The following is a 20,244-nucleotide window of genomic DNA, read 5'->3' as shown; positions in this document are numbered from 1 at the left end:
CCCCAGCACTCAGGAGGCGGAGGCAGGCAGATCTCTGCGAGTTTGAGGACAGCCTGGTCTATAAATTGAGTCCAGGAATGCCAAGGCTGCACAGAGAAATCCTGTCCCAAAAACCAAAACAAACAAAAAGTATTAAATTTAAAAAAGTCCTTTTCTCCAATGTATCTTACAGGTAAAATAACACAGGAGGCTGGAGAACTAGCTCAGAGGTTAAGAGCACTGGCTGTTCTTCCAAAGGTCCTGAGTTCAATTCCCAGCAACCACAGGGTGGCTCACAACCATCATATAATGAGATCTGGTGCCTTCTTCTGCCTACAGGCACACATGCAGGCAGAACACTGTATAAATAATAAATACATCTTTAAAGAAAAACATAATACAGTAAGTAATCTGATTCAGGCAAAGTCTTTCAAAAAGTCATATTTATTTGTGTGTGCCTGTGTGAGTGCAGGCAGGCATGGAGAGGTCAGGGGACACCTTTTGGGGGTCTGCTGCCACTTCCACTTTGCTGAGGCAAGTTGTTGTTTCTGTATGGTCCAGGTCCACTGACTCGTGAGCTTCCAGATGCCTTTCCTGTCTCCATCCCCCATCTACTAGAGACTGCTGGCATTGCAGATGCACACCCCCACTTCTGGCTTTTCCCTGGGACCTAAGGCTAGCTAAGCCATCTCCCTAAAGCCCCACGACAAGCTTTTCACAGAGGCTAACATGGCAGCCCTCTAGAGACAAATCGATGTTTTATTGTTGTCCTGCCTTGCTTTGACATTGTAATATGTATGTGTGACAGTATTGTTTGGACAGTGCCATAGTGGCCGTTGGTTTAGGTAAGATTAAAGCTCTCTGGCCCAGCGTCTTTGCTGCTCTCACAGGAGAGGGCTGAGGTGAAAGGGATGGCCCTCAGGTCCTAGCACAGGTATTGCTTCCTCTGACCAGGGCCCCAGGTAGCTCTCCATCACAGCCCTGTGCACTATGACCTGTCTGCTCGCCTCCCCTTACAGACCCTGCCCAGGGCACCAACTAGACCTTGTTCTGTCATAGCCCCACTAAGTACTCAATATGTGTTTGTGGAGAAGGAGAGTTCTTCCTTTGCCTAAATCTGCTTACTAACTGTGTGTAGCTAGAGTGTTGCCACACACTCATAATCCCAGCACTCGGGAGGTAAAGCAGGGGGATTGCCTCCAGTGTGAGGCCAGCTAGGCTACCTAGTGAGAGTCTGCTTCAAACAAACAAACAAACAAACAAACAAACAATCCAGGCATGATCTCAGAGGCCTGTAACCCTAGTATTGAGGAGGGAAGAAGATCTTAAGTTCAAGGCCACCCTCCACTAAATAGCAAATCTGAAGCCAGCTTGAGCTACATAAGACCTTGTTTCGAAATTAAAAAAAAAAAAAAAAGTGGGAACAGGGAAACATGTTTCCTGAAAACACCTATCCTAGGTCTCCAAGGCTCCTAGTAGATACTGTCAGCATGAGCACAGTATCTACCCTGCACCTGATTCTTTCCTTGGGCCTCAGAGTGTTGAAGCTTTACTGACCTTGTGTAGCCAATCAGATTTAAAATAATCACTGCATCTGTGGAGAGCTTGTCAAAATGCCAGCCATCTATATGAATTATTTGGAGTTCCTTGTAGAAAATGTTACTATTCTTACCAACAAGGAAACTGGGGCTCAGAGAGTACTCAGTAATCTATCTGAGTCGTTCAGTATAGACATGAAGAAGGAAGAGAAGGAGGGAGGGGAGAAAGTGGGGAGAGAGAGGAGGAATGGTGGGGTGCCTGTATGACTGTAACTTTACTGATTTTCTTTTTTGCCCCTAAGCACCCTGGAGATGGTCAATGAGCCTAGCAGCGACAACAGCTCCTAGGACCCTGAACCAAGGCAGCAAGGAGAGGAAAGAGGCGGCCCTGCTGGAGAGCATCCTGTAGCAACACTGAGTTACTCAGTAACCTCAGACACTCCATTCTCCAGGGAAAACCTGTGCAGGCCGGGCCAGGGCAGCCGGGAGACCACTCCCGTTGGTCTTTTAAATGCTTGGCTGGAAGCCAGAGATGGAAAGTCAAAGATTGGGCAGACCTCAAGACTAGACTGGATGGAGACTGGTGATACAGTTGTCCTTCTGAGGTGGGCAGTTGAGAAAGGAGTGAGGGCTGAAGCCCATCACTTCACAGGATCATCGGAAGGGGACCAAGGCCAGACTTCAGCAGGCCATTAAAAGAGCCAGAGCTGATGGGTGGTGAGTCAGAGACTCTTCCTAGGAAGCAGGCTGGCAGTGGGGTCTTAGAGAAGGTCTTCAGGGTTTGGTCTATAGGACTAGAAAGAATGTCAGCTGGTGTCTGTCACGTATTGTTAGTACATCAAGGTCACACTTCGTAGGCGAGTAACTGTCTCATGTGCTGACCATATGCTGGCCCAGCTCTTTCCAAGGAACATCTGAAGCCCTCCCTTGACTTAGCAACCAAGGAACCAACATCTGCTAGGCCAGAGTCTCCAGGACCCAAGCCTGTTATATCCTGTACTAGAATACCTGGTTACAACCCAGGACCTAGTCCAGGGTAGACACTACATGAGTATTTATTGAATGAATGAATGAATGAATGAATGAATGAGGAAGAGAAAAGGAGGAAGCAGGCATTGTCGGAATTTGAAATGAAGGGAGGCATCCATAAGGCAGAGGAGGTTAGAATCAGAGCTCTCTCTTCCCTGCTCTCTAGTTCTGGAGGCATAGAAGGCTGTTCCCTCCCTGGGCCTGTTTATCCCTGCTGGGACAACCCAAATAAGTTCTGACCCCAGTCAGGACTCAGGAGGCACCCCTGAGACAGGAGATGTCCTGGGGTGGCAGTGGGGGTTGCCATGGATGCTAAGCTATTATCTAAAGGCTGTTATCAGATACCTCCCTGGTGCTAGAAGGATCCTGAAAACAACTGTTGTCATCACTCTGCTGACTGAAGAGTGATGAAGGCTCTGAATGGGGCCCACATGTACCAGCCGGGAGCTGCGCCACCAGAGGCTGACCTCTGCTCCTTCATGTGCCTGGCTGGACCCTTGGTACAGGAAACTGGACACCTACAATCCAGGTGTCCTTTTAAATCCACACAAGGGCAGGGGCAGAAGCTCAGGTTCCTGATGAGACAGAGGAGGAGACGAGGAGCAGCGGGGAATGAGCAGAGGCCCAGCAAGCTGCCTTTTTCTAAGAAAGAGCAATGCGCCTGTGGACTGCAGGTGTCAGATCCAAAAGTGCCAATGTTTCTGCCTGCTAGAGTCCTTCAGGGGCTCAGTTTGCAGTGGGTAGCAGCCCCACCCATGACTGTGGGCTCTGCAGGCCCTCCTTTTGGAGCCACAACCTCAGCCCAGCACTCCAGTGACAGGAGCGGAGGCTTCCGAAAGGGGCCATCTGGTTTACCTCTACAGCCAGGCCGAGCAGGTTTCCAGTACCAGTCCGATTCCTTGCTGTTAGCCAGGACTCCAGTGGACAGCTCTGTAGGAAATGACTCCTTCCTTCGAGACCTCCATTCCCCAGGGGACGCGGACTGGGATGGGAAAGCGAGAGACCCTGCTGTTGAGGCTCAGACGGCTGGTTAGTCCTCCAAGCCTAGAAAGCTCCGTCTTCCCTCCATTCTCCGGCTGTGCTTTTCAGGAGAAGGGTGGAACGGCCCTTCCTTTTTCCATTTCTTGTCCTAACTCTGGAGGGACGAGGTGGGACCTTCAAGGGATGCTAGTTTCTTGAGCGCCACTCTCTACCACCGGTTTGAGGGGGAGAGTCCCTTTTCTCCTCTCACCACCCTCCTGGCAGCTGAGGCCCAGTTGGGGAAGCTTGCGCATCATCACCTGTGCCTCAGCAGGACCATCCTTGCCGCTTCGAGCTAAGGGGTGGGGCTCCTCTAGGAGAGTACTGCCTCCGGGGGGGCGGGGCTTCACCTCCGCCGTAGCAGAAGTCGGCCAGGTCTGCAGAGCCCTGCCAGAGCCGGGACGGCACAATCGCGCCCATGGCCCGCGCTCCCCGCCGCCGGCGCCTGGTCCTGCCGCTGCTGTGCCTGCTCTTCCAGGGAGCCACCGCCCTCCTCTTTGCGGTGTTTGTCCGCTACAACCACGAAACCGACGCTGCCCTGTGGCACAGGGACAACCTCAGTAACGTGGACAACGAGTTTTACTTTCGCTACCCAAGTGAGTGTGGGTGTGGGCGCGAGAAGCACCCTGGACTTGGAAGTCCCGGGTGTGTAGGGAAGGGCGTTGGAATGATGTGGACTCCTCCCACTGAGGTGACTGCTAGGGTTTTAAAATAGCCCTTTTCCTCTAGTGTCCCTCTTCTTCCAGACGCTGCTGGGGATAGCATATGCCGTATCTCAGGCTCAGTCAGGGTCATGAAGTAAGGGGAACAGGGGTTCCAATCCAGTTGTAAGTAGGCCCAGTGTTAGCCACTGTCTCGCCTTCCATTGGGGATAATTGGGCTTCGTCTAGGAGTCCAGCTTGATCACAGGAAGGAGAAACCTGCTGGGACTGCCAGTAGGCTGCTAGAGGAGATAATGAAGAGTTAGGTGTGAAATGCCCAGATGTACAGGCATCTGACATTGCTTTCAGCACAGGTGTCCGAGGGTCAGAGAGTGACACTGGACCAGCTTGCCAGATTCAGGGCCAGCATCAGGCGGGTTAAGGGGATGTCACAGTTTAAGGCGGCTGTGGTGTGCCCACTATCATCTACCACGGCTCACAGAAGAGCTGTGACTACTTGACTACTGACCATTTGCCTTCTGACAAGGTGTTGGATGGGGAGTTAGCCCCTGGATGGAGACAGCATCTCCCTCAGGGCTGTGACTGAGGCACGTGCTAGACACCCTGGCATCCAGATACTGCCCCTCTCACTAATGCCCAAATCAACCCAGTTCCCTATCCCAGTAAAAGGAAGAAGCTAGGTGTGGTGGCTCGTTCCTGTAATCTCAGCACTCAGGTGGTAGAGGCGGGAGAATCTGGAGTTCAAAGACAACCTTGGCTACATAGTAAGTTTAAGACCAGTTTAAACGACACAAAGCCCTGTCTCATCAAACAAACTCCAAAAAGAAAGAAGAAAAAATGTTTCCGTTTGAAGGGCATGCAAGTAAAGCAACAAAGCACCCACTTTCTACAACCGAGCTGGTGGCAGGCTGTCCACCGCTTCCCCTGTCCTGGCCCCAGCACTGGGGACACAGAGGGCTCTTGGAGACTTCAGGAAGCACCAGACCCCAACCAACCACAGTTCATTCCCAGATGTGGCAGGGAATTGCAGCATTCAGGCCAGGGAAGCTGGTATCAAAACCAAAGCCCTAAAGCTGGCCATTGACTGTGGCCATTTACTGTTTATAGAGGCTGGGAGCTGAGAGGAAATGGACCAGAGAAGTGAGGTGAGCTTTAGCTCCCTCACTGGGGCCAGGAACAGCTTTTCTTAAGGCTCCAACCCTACCTCCAGCAGTGCACTGTGGCAGTGCTGGGCTCTCCTCCCCAAGAGGGCAGCAAGGACTAAGGCAGAGTTACTGCCTCCCTGCCCTGGTGTCAGTCTCTGTGGACTTTGATCCTGCTGTTTGGGGAAACTAGACAGGAGAGAGATGTGAGATCCGAAAGCCTGGAGCTTTGATGAGCCGGGTCCTCACCTGTCCCTGTGCCCAGAGGAAAGGGTCAAGGCCAGAGGGCGGGTAGAAACCACCCTTTGATTCGGAAGATGAAAGGAGTTTATGGTGAGTAGCGATTGGCCAAGGCCTCAGGCATGCTTACTCTAAGGGGCAGTCTGCAGATGGCCTATCTCTCCCCTCCTCGGGTTCTTGATCTGCCTCTCTCAGATCAGATGTGGGCAGAGAGCCAGGAAGGTCACTCACCTATTCAAGATCACGTGGCAAGTTACGAAAGGGCAGGGCGAGACCCAGGCCTCTTGGCTCCCCTTCTAGAAGCTCTTCGTGTTACCCAGGCTTACCTTCTCCTTCAGGCAGGGTCTCACAATGTAAGGCTGGTCTCAAACTTACCGTCTCCCTACCTCAGTTTCCCAAGTACTGGGGAATACAGGTGTGAACCGCTGTGCGCTGCCTACAAAGCCTCTCTTATTCTACAAAGCAAGTGATGTGAAGTAAAGAAGAGGAAGAGTCACAGTGCAGCAGAGTGAGAGAAAGGGTTCTGAAAAAAACAAGGAAGTCCTCTGGAGAGGCCTGACTCAAGTGCGGACTTGTCCTGGACAGAATCAGGAAGATCTTAGGAGTCGTGGAGGCTGGGACTGAGTCCTTCCCCAGGAGGGTCCAGCCTGTCTCCTGGAAGCTGGGGCGGAAGAGGCTCTGCAATGGCAGCTCCCACCCTCCTTCTCCTCATGCTTTATATCTGCCCTTTCCAGAGGAAGCATCTGAGGTTCAGAGAGGCCTCAGGTCAAGTGTCCAAGGTCACAGGGTCAGCCAAATTAGATGCTCAAAGGGCAGCCCTAACCATGGCCTTGCCCTGGCAGGAGGAAGCTGGAGAGGGAAGGAGGGCATTGGTGGGTTTTATTTGTTGTGTTCTGGTTGGGTGGTTTGTTTTTTTGAGACAGGGTGTCATATAGCTCAGGCTGGCTTCAAACTCATTATGTAGTCAAGTCTGGCCTTGACCCTCTCATCCTCCTGCCTCTACCTGTTGCACAGCAGAACTACAAGTGTGTGCCACCATGCCTGGCTGGGACTGAGTTTTCAGTGCAAACAGTAGCATTTCAAACAAGCTCAGAGCAGTTGGGAGAAGTTCCTGCATGAATGGTCTTCGAGGCATGCCACCCAGAACCCTTTGCTTTCCTGATGCCCTTGGACAAGAACAAGGCGAAGCCTGAAAGACCGTAAGCTATCCCGGTGTGGTGGTGCACATCTTTAGTCCCAGCACTTGGGGAGGCAGAGACAGATCTCTCTGTGAGTTGGAGTCTAGTGTACAGAGTGAGTTCCAGGACAGCTAGAACCACAGAGAGACCCTGCAGACTGCAGGCTCCAGCTGAGTTCTAAGTGTGCCTCTCCTTTTGTTGTGTGTGGGGGGATGGAAGCCAGCGGCCCCCTAACCGTACTCCCTGAGACTCCCCAGGGCTGCAGACCCCCAGCGCAGGAGCAAGGGAGGAACTGCTACAATGTTTGTTCCCACTCATACCCTCAGGGGGCTCCAAACAGCAAAAGCTTTAGCTGCTCTCAGAGCTCTCATTTGCACCCCAAGTTCAGCAGTAGCTTTCTGTTTGCTGTGTTTCTGGAAATCAAACAACACAAAACACCAGTAGAAGGCTTGAGAATCTGCCTCCTCCAATGAGAAATCCAAGGTCATCCATGATAAAAATATATACAAGTTAAATATCATTATGAAAAATCCTTGGAGCCAGTAGTATTATGGTTTGGGGCGTATTTGTGTACACATAATGAAATATCTTGAGGATGAAACTCAGGTCTAGACAAGCAATCCACAGATATCCCACATACCCCACATACATTAACAGCCTGAAGGTGATCTCAAGCACTGTGTTTTGTGAGCCTGAGCTTTGAGTAAAGCCCATTGGATGGGCCCTGTGGGGGGGTGGAATTTTCCACTATGGCGCGACACTGACGCTTAAAAACTTTCTGATTCTGAGCAAGTTGGGGTTGCCAATTTGGATAGTGAACTTGCAAAAGGGGAAAACAAGCAGAGAAAGGACTCGCAGCATCTGAAGTGAGTGTAGATGGGGGCAGCTGAAACCTACAGCTTCCAGCTCCAAGTGCCCCAGGAAAACGGTCAACGTGAAAGGGTTCTCCGTTCTCACCAGAGCAAGCAGCTTCCCCTGGGCAGGCTCTGATTCTCCAGTCTGACTCCACTGGTGAGAACAGGAACTGACTTCCTGGGTGGCAGCTTTGCTCTAGAGTCTGTCCACAGATGCTCAGCACATCTTTTGCATGCAGGTAGGAAACAGACATCCCAAGGGAAGCGACATTTCTCAGCCCTACATTAGAGAAATTTCTCATGTGGAGTATGAAAGAATGGGGCTCCTTGTCCCCAGACATTTACCCTTTACAGAAAGGGCACTCTCACAGGCCTTCTACTGGTGGCTTTTGTGTTTGGTTGTTCATATTCATTTGTTTTTTTGAGACGGTTTCATTATGTAGTCATGGCTGTCCTGAAACTATGTAGATCAGCCGACGTCTGTCTCCCAAGTGCTAGGATTAGATTAAATGTATGTGCACCACCACACCTGGCCTTGTTCATGATTTTTTTTTTTTACATCCTTTTTTCCCCTCAAGACAGGGTTTCTCTATGTAGCCTTGGCTATCCTGGAGCTCGCTCTGTAGACCAGGCTGGCCTTGAACTCACAGAGATCTGCCTACCTCTGCTTCCTGAGTGCTGGGATTAAGGGCCTGAGCCACTACTGCTCAACTTGATCATGATTTCTTTTTGAGGCAGGCTCTTACTCTCTTGGCTGGCCTTGAACTTGGAGCAATCCTTCTTTGGTGCCTCTCAGGTGTATAGGCATTGGGCATCATTGCAAACCTTCCTCCTGCTCCTGTGGCTATGCCCCTGCTGCAGGCCAGCTGAACTGAGCGTCTAGGCGATCCTCTCATCTCCGCCTGCCATCTCACCGTAGGCGTGCTGGGATTATAGATGCGGCTACCAAATCCGGCCTTTTGCGTGGCTCTGTGATCACCAGGCTAGTTTGTGTGGCTAATGCTTTTGTCTGCTGTCCATCACCCAGCTCCCTTAATGCTTAATTACTCAACGAATTATTTGTATAAATCTTATTTTCAGTAGAAGTGTGTATTATCTGTACTGGTGTTTTCTGCAGAAAGCAAATAGAAAAGGTCCCACAGCCTCCAGTCCAGAAGCCCCAGCAATATCCTGGACAGTTCAAGTAAAACTGGCCACATGCAGCCCCCATTTTATGAGCTCAACTCTTGGGCATTCAAAGTAGGAGGTCCAGCATCTAACCTCATCTTCATAGAGCAAGTGTGATGTATGACATAAAATTCAATGTACAGAAAGAAACAATCCGGGGCCTGGAGAGATGGCTCAGCAGTCAAGAGCAGACTGTTCTTCCAGAGGATCGGGGCTCAATTCCCAGCACCCCACCTGGTGACTCACAACTGTCTATAACTTCAGTTCCAGGGACTCTGGCACCCTTACATCTATGCACATAAAATTAAATTAAATTAAATATTCAGAAAGAAAGAAACAAATCAGCCGAAAGGCAGTCCTCTCTCCTGAGGGTCCCTGCATGACACACAGGCCGTTGCAGAGGTTACTTCACCGAGCTGTGCACAGTAGTCTTGCCTCTGCCCTTCAATTCCTTGTGAGGGGGTGGGGATGTTGTTAATCCCTGTTAGCAACTCAAAGCCATTTCCTAATTTATTTTTATTCTAAATCTCAAAATAGTGAGGTGTAGACTTTGAAAGATGAGAAGCGGAAGTTAGACGTCAAGAAGGGCTTCCCTGGGGCTGGAGCGATGGCTCCGGAGGTGAAGTGCCTTCTGTGCAAGCCTTAGGACCTGAGTTCAGATCCACAGCACCCAGGTAGAAGTCAAGCATAGCAAGGCTCATTCATGGTCTCAGCACTGAGGGCAGAGATGGACAGACCAGGGCTTGTTGGCCATCCCCTCTGGTCATGTTGGTGAGGTCCTGGTTCACGAAGGTGGAGCATGATGCAGGAGAACACATCTACCTCTACACATAGAGCACACGTGTGTGCACGCACACAAATGCATGAGAACACGCACACACTGCACACAGACGGAGAGGGGGACTTTCCAGAAGGAAGGAGGAGCCAGGGCTGCAGCAGCAGAGAGAAGTGGCTTGACTTCCTGCTCAGGTGAGCAAATGGGTCAGGTAGAAGGCGAGCCGACGAGACAGCAGGAAGCTGTAGTTTCTCTTTTGAGCCGGGATAGCAAGGAAGGCCTGGTCCTGCTGCTCCAAGGGTGCTCAGGGTAGGCGGCCTGTTAGGCCCAGGAATTCTACCAGTATGGTGCTGCTCCAAGGAAGGCCTGCCTGGAGGAGCCGGACACTGGCAGGGCCTCTGTTGGTCCACACTGATACCACTCCTTTCTCTCCGCCCCTGCCCGCGCCTCCGCAGGCTTCCAGGATGTGCACGTCATGATCTTCGTGGGTTTTGGCTTCCTCATGGTCTTCCTGCATCGGTACGGCTTCAGCAGCGTGGGCTTTACCTTCCTCGTGGCTACCTTCACCATTCAGTGGGCCACACTGGTCCAAGGCTTCCTCCATTCCTTCCATGGTGGCCACATCCACGTTGGCATAGAAAGGTGGGCAATTGTCAGTCCCAGACTCCCCCAGAGACCTTACCCCCCAAGGGTGTCCACTCGAGCCCTGCCCCCTGCTTTGCCCCATAACCAAACCACCTTCTCCAGGACACCGACTGTTCTCATTGTCTGAGCCACGCCCACACACCCCTCCCATCAGGTGGAAGGGAATATCTCTGCCTCTCTGCCGCTTCTTCAAGCTTCAGAGGGGCTCCTCCCTCCTCTCCAAGAGTGGCTGGGACTCCTCTGATACCCAGGGAAGGATGGCCTAGTGCAGCCTCTCCTTACCCTGCCCTGCATGCCCTCCCACCATGCCCCTCTGCCTGACGGGGCCTGGGGCCACTCCAGAACCACTTTCCTGTCCTTCCACTCCTCCCACCCTGCAGCCTGATCAACGCTGACTTTTGTACCGGTGCTGTGCTCATCTCTTTCGGGGCTGTTCTGGGCAAGACTGGGCCTGCCCAGCTGCTGCTAATGGCCCTATGGGAGGCAGTGCTGTTTAGTGTCAACGAGTTTATACTGCTCAGTCTCCTGGGGGTAAGTCTGGCCAGGAGTGGGTGAGACCTGGGTGTCGGTCCAGCTCTGAGAGAGGAGAGCTGGGTGGGGGCAGGGGCTGCCTCACCTCCTCTATCTTTCCCCCAGGTGAGAGATGCGGGAGGGTCCATGACCATTCACACATTTGGGGCCTACTTTGGGCTGTTCCTGTCACGGGTCCTCTACAGATCCCAGCTGGAGAAGAGCAGGCAACGCCAGAGCTCTGTCTACCACTCTGACCTCTTTGCCATGATTGGTGAGGCCTACTGAGGTGAAGAGGCATTGGGATACAGAGGCCCCTGCCTTAGGAAGGTCTCCTGGCATGGCCAGCCATTCTTTGGGTCCCTCCTATTTGCGTTTTGAGGGGCCTAAGACCCACGCTCATCACCGCCCCTAATTTATGACTCAGCACTGGGGTATACATATGCCCACACCAGTCCCTGGGGCCTTTCCAAGACCATCTCAGTCCTGCTTGAAACCTTCCTGGGCTACAAGGCCCACATGTGTGGAGCTATCCCTCCCCCTGCACAGTCTGGACCACCTGTGTTTGGGTTGGCTTCCTCAGCCTAAGGACTCCTCCCCACAACAGCCACAGTCAGGCAGGGAAGTCGGGGCCCTGGATCACCCCAGGAATCAGTAGGGCCTGCTTTCCCCAGGTTTCTACCTCTGCTGGTCTCTGTCTATGCTCACAGCCTGCCATCTGGAGCCCGTATTTCTTAGGGGATGTTGAATATGGCCTTCGGTTCCTGCTCTTGCATAAACAGGGCTGGTATGATTTTCTCGCCCAGTTTTAGGCTCACTGGGAAACAGCTGATCCCTCCTTGCCCTTAGCAACCCTTCACTTATGAGGTTTCCAAGGCAAAGTGGTCAGGGAAGGGGAGGGAGGGGCGGGTTTTCTGAAGCTTGCGAACTGGGCACCGGACACTGAGAAGGTCCTCGTGTTGAGGCAGCATTAGGATTTTGCGCCAAAGTGAAGGGTACAGGTTAACACCCAGGCTCCTGCCTTGCTGGCCCACCCTGCAGAGTCCCAGCTTCTCCTCCCCCCCTGAGGTTAGTCTGTAAGACTTAAAGCAGGGCCTGGAGGTGGCTCACCCTGTTTTCCCAGCACTTGGGAGGCAGAGGCAGGCGGATCTCTGTGAGTTTGAGGCCAGCCTGGTCTACAGAGTGAGTCCAGGACAGCCAAGAATACACAGAGAAACCATGTTTCAAAAAGACACACACACACACACACACACACACACACACACACACACACACACTTGAAGTAGAGACCTGCTATTTGCCCCAGTTCTGAGCAGGTGTGCCTTCCTCGTCCTCCACCCCCCACCCCCAGGCTTGGCGAGCAGGCTCCCGAGGTCTGTTTGGACCAACTTCTCTGGGAACTAACTGCATTGCTACAGCCACCCCCCCCACACACACACTCCCCATACCAGTGTCCATATCTGCTGTCCTGTAGCAGCCTCTACCCGGCCCCCTTTCCTTTTCTGGTTCTTAAGGGGGGTGTGATGGGGATGGGAGCCACCTCATGTGCTAGGCCGGTGCTGTTCCACTGAGCTCCACCCCAGGCCCTTCTTAGTCCTGCTGCGCCATGAAGCAGGCATTTATACATCATTCGCTCAACCCTCACCGTAGAAGACGGTGTTTTTATCAATTCCAGAAACCGCTGAGGAAACACATCAGTAATAACGGAGCTGCCATGCAGCGCCCCCTAGTGACAGAGCTGCTCACTACAGACGCTCACTGTGGCTACCTGCTGTTTAGGGACCATCTTCCTGTGGGTTTTCTGGCCCAGCTTCAACTCTGCGCCCACAGCACTGGGGGACGGGCAGCATCGGACAGCACTCAACACGTACTACTCGCTCACTGCAAGCACCCTCAGCACCTTCGCCTTGTCAGCCCTTGTCAGCGGGGATGGACGCCTGGACATGGTATGGGGAAGTAGGTGGACAGACTGACAAAGGGGAGCGATATCTAAGAGCCTCCATGGAGGTCCCCAAGGGAAAGCCCCGAACCTCTATCGGCAAGCAGAGGAGTGATATTAGAGTAGGATGGGAGAGTATGTGAAAGCTGGAGAGTTGATGGCCAGGCGACAGAAGGACTCCAGAAGCAAGAGCTGCCTCTGTCACGAGGAATGCTGGGATGTGTGGGTGTGATGACGCACTAAGATATCTTGCTCCTTTTTGTCCCCTTAGATCCATGTCCAAAATGCAGCACTGGCTGGAGGTGTCGTGGTGGGGACAGCAAGCGAAATGATGCTGACACCCTTTGGAGCTCTGGCAGCTGGCTTCCTGGCTGGCACCGTCTCCACGCTGGGGTATAAGTTCTTTACGGTATGGTTGCTTCTCGGGATAAAACAGGGGAGGGCAGGAGTGTGGGTTGGGAGCACAGGGCTCCCAGCCTCCTGCTGCTTCTCCACCAGGTCCTGATAGCGATAGGTGGCTTGCCCTAGCCTGATTAGCCATCCTGTCCTCCAGCCTGTCCTTGAATCCAGATTCAAAGTGCAGGACACATGTGGCGTCCACAACCTCCACGGAGTGCCAGGGCTCCTGGGGGCCATCCTGGGGGTCCTGGTGGCGGCCCTGGCCACCCACGAAGCCTACGGGGATGGGTGAGTCCTCCCTAACCCACTCTGAAATGACCTCCCTTCTCCTCTGAGAGCCAAGAAAAGTCCCCATCTGTTCTCATCCATCCATTTGGCCATTCGCCCACCATATGGTGAGAACCGAGGTCCTGCCCAGGCCTGGCCTCCTGGTCAGTTCTGTGGACGGTCACTAAGAAAACAGTTTCAAGAGCATTGAGCATTCTTGCAGGACCAGTAAGAGTATCTACAGCTCACGCTGTGAGCTAGGAGGGCAGACTTTGGACTGGGTTCTGAAAGGTACATGGGGTTGGCCGGCTTAGGAGAGAAGGGCACTTGAGATGAGGCCTGAGCAACATCCGGGATCCCTGGACACCCTTTGTCTTCCCACAGTGACCAGCCCTGGCTGCCTGTTCCATACCCATCTTTGTCTGCTCTCCCTTCAGCCTGCAGGATGTATTTCCACTCGTAGCCAACGGCCAGCGCAGCGCCACATCCCAGGCTGTGTATCAGCTCTTTGGAATGTTTGTCACCCTGGTGTTCGCCTCAGTGGGTGGCAGCCTTGGAGGTGGGTGAGAGCTCCAAGAAAGGGTGGCCAGGAGGAGGGGCGCGGGATACTGTGTCATGTGTGCAGGCTAACCTCTGCCAAGATCCTTTCTGCGCACCTGCCTGAGCCAGTGAGGGGGCGGCCTCTGACTAGGCAGGTGCTGCTGTGAGGCCACACCCTACAGAGGGAAGGGAGGGTTATGTGCCCATTTTCCCGTGCTGCTCTCTTCTGCCACTAGAGGGCAGTCCAACCACAGCTGCAGTTCAGGCACCTCCCCTGGGCAGCCGCAGACAGAAGGTAGGAGGCCTCGCTCACCCTGGAGTGGAGCACAAAGCCTTCTGCAGAAGCGGTCTGCTCACTAGCCCTAGGTGGGGCATCCCCTCTTGATATCTGGCCTTAAGAACAAAACCTGTAACATCCCTACCCTCCCGCACCCACCGTCCTCCTGAAAATTCCGTTCTCTACAGTCGAGTTCCCCAGGTCATGTTTCAGGTACTAACGATGCCCTGGGTCCTCCCCACCCCCCATGTCGGAGGCCACAAAAAGATCAGCAGCTATGCTTCATAATGGAGTCACAAGATAGCTGCACACATGAACGCATTCCTTCACTTCTAGCAGCTGGTTTCTTTGTAGGTAATTTGGGGTGGAGCCACCTAGCAGGGCCGTACCTTCTCAGAAAGCCCTTGGCACAGGCTTGGGTCTATGTTGGCCTCAGCTTACCCAACCTGTAAGGCCCAAGGTGGCGACCTCCCTCCTGAGCAGGGACAGAGGACTCTTACACATCCTCCCTGTGGCCAGTAGGGCTCCTGCTGAGGCTGCCATTCCTGGACTCCCCTCCAGACTCCCAGTGCTTCGAGGACCAGATTTACTGGGAGGTAAGACACAGCTATGGCCCCTGACCCCTCCCTTTGCTTCCTCGCCTTTCCTCTGGGCTACTACTTTCCTCTTTCCATGTTTGTGGGCTCCTTCTCAAACCCGCTGGAACTTTCCTTCACCCCTCCCTGCCTTGCAGGTACCTGGAGAGCAAGAGCCTGAGGCCCAGGGGCCTCTGAGGGCTGAGGAGACAGATACCTAGGCCTGATTGCTGCCACCATGACTCTGTCCTCAGAGGAGATGACGACGGCGCTGCCAGGCATGACACTGTCCTCAGAGCAGACAGTGGCTTCTGCCAAGAAAGCCTCCTCTGCCCTTGTTACTACTGTGCTAAGGAGTCTGGGGCCAGAAGGAACCTGCCGCCCTAGGCAGATCCCTATTAGCTTGCACCTGTGGCCAGAAAAGGCCAAAGCCAGCCCTGGGTGACAGCTGGCACACTGGCCCGTGTCACCCTGTTCCAGTGGCATCTGAAGCGGCCCCCGGGTGATAAACAACCCTGTCACCAAAGCCTCCGATACTTTCTGTTTGCGCCTCTTCCCTTCAACTCAGCCTCTGGCAATCAAGGGCTTCAGTGTTGACAGCCCCTCCTTGGGGCACAGAACTGCACCCTGTTGTGTACATCCCAGCTTGGTCCATCCTTTCCGGGGGGACGGGGGGCATTATGGTCTAGAAAATCTGTGTCTGAAGCCATCTGATGCTGCCCCAAATCCTTTTGGTCCTTCCTCAACTGCCTCCCTGGCCCTCAGCTGGCTCTCCACTGCTTAGCAGAGTGCGACATCATAAGGAACGGTCTGCCCCAAACCTCAGCAGCCAGTTCACCATTCTGTCCTGAAGCTCTGGGCTTGCGGATGAGGGACGCAGCAGGCCTCCCGTTGGTCTGAATCATTTGACCACAAGAGGGCACTCTAAAACCAGCCAAAGATGCCAACTCCACGTCTCAACCTAGGTCCTCGGGCATCCATGCCACAGCCTTTCCGGAGGGCCACCCTTCCTATATGTCAGGTGATGCCAGAAACTTCACACCTAATCCCACTCACAGGGACTTCATGCCTCCAGCAGGTGGGAGCCACCTTGTCCTTTCCTCGCTTGATCTGCCAGTGGGCTTCTGGCAAGAGTTGGATACAACTCCAGACACCTGTGCCTCCAAACTAAGGCACTTCAGAGCCAGGCACCCAAAGACAAAGTACACGTCTGAGCCCCAGCCCCTGGAGAGAGGCCAAGCTGCCCAGTAGGCTCCTGAGCTGTCCAGTCCAGCTGGAGTGAGGGTAGAACAAGCTCTCTGGGGAGCTATCCTCTTGTTCCCTCAGCCCTCTCCAAGGACTGAAGCAGAAGGCTCCCAGTCACTGTGGAGAAGTAGTTTGGACCCAGCTCTGGATGACGGTGGACAGCCAGCTGGCATGCTCTGCCCCCAGTTGCTGCCTAGGCCTTTCCGGTGAAGGAAAGCTGTGAACATTCTCTTATTCACGACACCAAGGTTCTCAGTATGGCCCTCTCTGCTTCTGGTTCATTCTGAACTGAAACCAAGCCTTTTCTTTAGTCCTGAAAAAATGGGCTCTTCCAGCATTAGGAGAAGCCATCTCAATCCAGGGAGACTTCCTGGAGAAGGGACATTTGAGCCCTTTTTTTGGATAAGGCAATTGCTCAGTCAGCTTCAAGTGGGCAAAAAGCTGCTGGGCCCGGGTTGGTCCCTGAGGAGGGGGTCAAGATGAGAAAGCTTGTGTACCCAGTGTACCTTGTCACCAGTGAGTTCTAAGCTTCCTCACCACCACAAAGCCCCCATGTGCACAGGGACACAGACTCCACCACCAGCCCTGGCACCCTGGTCCTGCTGCTCTGGCCCAGCTCTTTAAAAACCACACCTTTGGTTGCTCACTGGGAATGTTTTCATTTCCCTATTTGCCTTAATTGCAGGGGCACATGATGGGTCCTACAGAGTGTTCCATTTCATCCACTGTAGATTTCTGAGAGGGGTTGAAAAGACAGGAACCACTTTCTCTTGCCAGGAGCCCCGGCCTCATCATCACTGGTCTCCCTCACGGTGACCTATCTATTCAGAATGGGTCAACAGAGTGACAATGAGCAGGTCAGGGGGGACCAAGGACAGGGCCATGTGGTCCCTCAGGACAATGAGGCCTCTGCCTCTGAGGCCCAGCCCCTCTGATCAGCATGCTATCACTCTCAATGAAGGACAAGAGTACCCTTGCCTCTTCATGAACTCTGTCCGGTCCCGGTGCCTGAGCCCTGGGAACAAGGATGGCTCCTCACCTCCTTCCTGCTCTGGAAGGCTTGCAGAAAGTCCCCAAAGGAGTGCCCCTACTCTGCCTTGGCACGCTCTGTGTATACTCACAGCAAGGTCATGTCCAAGGTCACAGGTCAGGAGGCCAGGACCTTAGGGTGCTCTAGCAGCCGCCCTCTTTGGTGTGGGCTGGGAAGCTACCTGGCCCGGAGGAACCTGCGACGGGTTGGGCGCATTGGGATTCGCGTCACGGCGCGGGCCGCTCCTTGGAGGAATTAGACACGGCGCGGCATCCGAGGTGCGGACCCGGTGGCCGTCGCCCTCCCTTCCTCGGTGGCTTTGTCTGGCGCGCTGCGCCCACCGCCCGGCGCCCCCGTGCGCAGCCAACAAAGCGGGCTACTGTCCCCCGGCCGTATGCAAATGCTCCAGGCGGCCAGCGTCCCGCCGCCGGCTTCCAGCCTGAAAGGGTCGGCCGGGCAGGGGGCGGCCGTGCTCCCGGGATAGAGCACCATTGTCTGGGCCGTTCTCGGCGAGGGGACCTGCACCGGCTTTGGGAGCTTTGGCTTTGGGGTCAGACCGAGAAGGCACACACTGCCCCCTCACCCCCCAGCCCCCCGAAGCAAGGCTCCGCGGTAGCTCATGCCAATAAGCCACCACCGTGGCTGGGGTTCAAACCAGCAGCCACCGGTTCCGGTGCTGGCCCCACCTAACCCACCTCTGCCCTCCCGCCCGCCATGTTTCACATCACATGGATCCAAGGGAGTCTGGCAAGTGCTTCTGGGGCCAGTTCTCCTCTAGAGCAAAGTTCTCAAGGTGACACCAGAGCAGAGCAAGTTAGAAGGCTAGATGCCCTCTTGGGTCTTCTGTGACAGGTGAACCCAGAACTGCCTTGGCCGCCTTCTTGCTGGACACCACGTTAGCGGGCTTTTTTTTTTTTTTTAACCGGAGGAATGATCAGCTAAGACAAAATTGAGATAAACTCCAGTGATACTAGAGGTGGGAGAAGGGGGCCTGGAGCCCTCTAACCAAGGCAGTGGTTCAGCCAACAGGAAGGTCCTCAGAGAGCAGCCAGAGTGCACGCTGGGAACACAGGCCTGAAATCCAAGCCCCAGACAGTCCTGATGCAGGCAGGCCCAGAGCCCACCTTTTTTAAAGCTCCCATCGAAGACTTACTCAGGCGAGAGCCACTGAGCTGAGGGCACTTTGGAGAGCCTTAGGCATCTGCAGTATAGATACTTCAAGACTTGTTAATGTCAGGCAGAGTTAGTCAGAATAATCCCAAAGTGAAAAGTGCCAAGTGTGGTGCTTGCACCTTTAATCCCAGCTTTTGGGAAGCAAAGGCTGGTGAATCTCTGTAAATTCTAGGCCAGCCTGGTCTACATAGTGAGTTTCAGCACAGCTAGGGCTGCAGAGAGAGACCATGTCTTAAAAAAGAAAGGAAAGAAGAAAGAAAGAAAGAAAGAAAGAAAGAAAGAAAGAAAGGAAAGAAGGAAGGAAGGAAAAAGAAAGAGAGAGTGCCAGGTATGGTGGCATACACCTGTAATCTCAGCACTTGAGGGGTTGAGTCTAGGCCAGTCTGTCTGGACAACAAAGCGTGTTTCAGGACAACCTGGGATAAGGGATTCCATCAAATAAAAAAGAGAAGCATCTAGGATTTCTAAATCGATGAGCACAAAGCTGCCCCCTCCCCCACGGAGGAGAGGGTGGGGGGAGTCTAGTCTCCCAGGAAATGTCGGGAGGGGGAGCTGCCCCAGAACCGGACTCAGGCCGTTTCTTCCCGCATTGCCTGTGTCTGGGGTAGCATTGGGTGGGGGGTTGGCCAGGGGACCAGAGGTAGAGGCTGTAGCTTTTCCTGATGCCGACCTAGCACCTTGGGAACCAGTCCTTCTGACCAGATCTCTGACCAGTCTCAAACATCTCCAGGGTCAGCCTCTTGGAGGCTGCTCTGGGGCCCTCAGCAGCTACCTCCGGAAGAGGCTCAAAAGCACATGGGCCCAGGGCCCTGCTCCGACAGGCGCTTACAGATGCCCCACTTGCCCACAGAGCCCCAGAGGGGCCGGGTGGTTTCTAAGGCTCCTGCCCTGCAGGCCCTCTCCCTCTGGCCAGCATTTCCAAGGTTCTCTGGGCAGGACCCAAGGAGGCCCCTCTTGGCACTGAGGCTGAGGGGAAACAGCCTTTGTTGTGCAGGCGTCCTGTGCATCCTGAAGCTCCACTTTCCCACCCTGCTCTTGGCAGGAGAGCTCTCAGCAGGAGAAGCCCGCCCCCAGCACCCCTCCTTCCCTGCTCAGCACCATCCATCTCCGTCTCCCCAGAGTAAGGAATGTGGCTCAGGACACTGTGGGACTTGTTCCCAATCCCCTTCTAGCTCATTTCACCCGTGCTTTTACAAACTGGCCTCCATCCCATGGTTGCTGTCTGGGTTTTGGTTCTAAAGGAACAGACAGAGGCCCCTCTTTCCCACAATTCCTCCTGCTTTGCTTTGCCCCAGCACCACTGAGGAGGCTACACCATGGAGGGTCAAGGAACCCTGGGGTGGGGACAGGGTCCCTCAGATCTTGGCTCTCTACTCAGACACCCAGCACTGTGGTGATGCCTGCCTATGTTATGACCCAGGCTACAAGCCGCTCACCCCCTCTCCTACCCTTGCTGCTCACACCAATCCGAGCAGGGGGCTTCCTCTGGTAGTTGCTAACTGGGAGTGGTAACCGTGGGCCTCAGTGGTGCTGAAACAGGTCACTGCTAGCGCACCACCTATTACCTGCCCTTTGGCAAGGAGCTGAGCACAGGCGCTGCCCACCTGCTGTTCCCATCTCTCCTGGACTGCCTAGGGCCTCACGTCTTGCTAGCTGAAGACGTCTGGTCCCCTGGCCAACCTCCCACCCAATGCTACCCCAGACACAGGCAATGCGGGAAGAAACGGCCTGAGTCCGGTTCTGGGGCAGCTCCCCCTCCCGACATTTCCTGGGAGACTAGACTCCCCCCACCCTCTCCTCCGTGGGGGAGGGGGCAGCTTTGTGCTCATCGATTTAGAAATCCTAGATGCTTCTCTTTTTTATTTGATGGAATCCCTTATCCCAGGTTGTCCTGAAACACGCTTTGTTGTCCAGACAGACTGGCCTAGACTCAACCCCTCAAGTGCTGAGATTACAGGTGTATGCCACCATACCTGGCACTCTCTCTCTCTTTCTTTTTCCTTCCTTCCTTCTTTTCTTTCTTTCTTTCTTTCTTTCTTTCTTTCTTTCTTTCTTTCTTT

At 53.9% G+C, this 20,244-nt stretch overlaps 1 protein-coding gene across 3 annotated transcripts; it reads left to right on the top strand.

Moving 5' to 3' along the window:
- The first annotated feature begins 3,932 nt into the window (after window positions 1–3,932).
- Window positions 3,933–15,262, top strand: Rhbg (Rh family B glycoprotein). 3 transcript variants are annotated; one of them, XM_055625700.1, is made up of 10 exons: window positions 3,933–4,162; window positions 10,040–10,226; window positions 10,610–10,760; window positions 10,866–11,013; window positions 12,519–12,685; window positions 12,950–13,087; window positions 13,232–13,365; window positions 13,782–13,903; window positions 14,684–14,757; window positions 14,895–15,262. In XM_055625700.1, the coding sequence occupies exons 1-10, from the start codon at window positions 3,985–3,987 to the stop codon at window positions 14,955–14,957; spliced, it is 1,362 nt and encodes a 453-aa protein (XP_055481675.1). In that variant the 5' UTR covers window positions 3,933–3,984; the 3' UTR covers window positions 14,958–15,262. The 3 variants fall into 3 exon arrangements, with proteins under 3 accessions (XP_055481675.1, XP_055481674.1, XP_055481676.1); XM_055625699.1 differs by having other exon boundaries at window positions 14,681–14,757; XM_055625701.1 differs by lacking the exon at window positions 3,933–4,162 and adding an exon at window positions 6,598–6,809 and having other exon boundaries at window positions 14,681–14,757.
- The last annotated feature ends 4,982 nt before the right edge of the window (window positions 15,263–20,244 follow it).

Source organism: Psammomys obesus, unplaced genomic scaffold, assembly GCF_907164565.1.
Source record: "Psammomys obesus unplaced genomic scaffold, mPsaObe1.curated_primary_1811, whole genome shotgun sequence".
Taxonomy (NCBI): Eukaryota; Metazoa; Chordata; class Mammalia; order Rodentia; family Muridae; genus Psammomys; species Psammomys obesus.
Note: the sequence above shows the minus strand (reverse complement) of the source record. Positions and strands in the feature narration are given on the sequence as shown.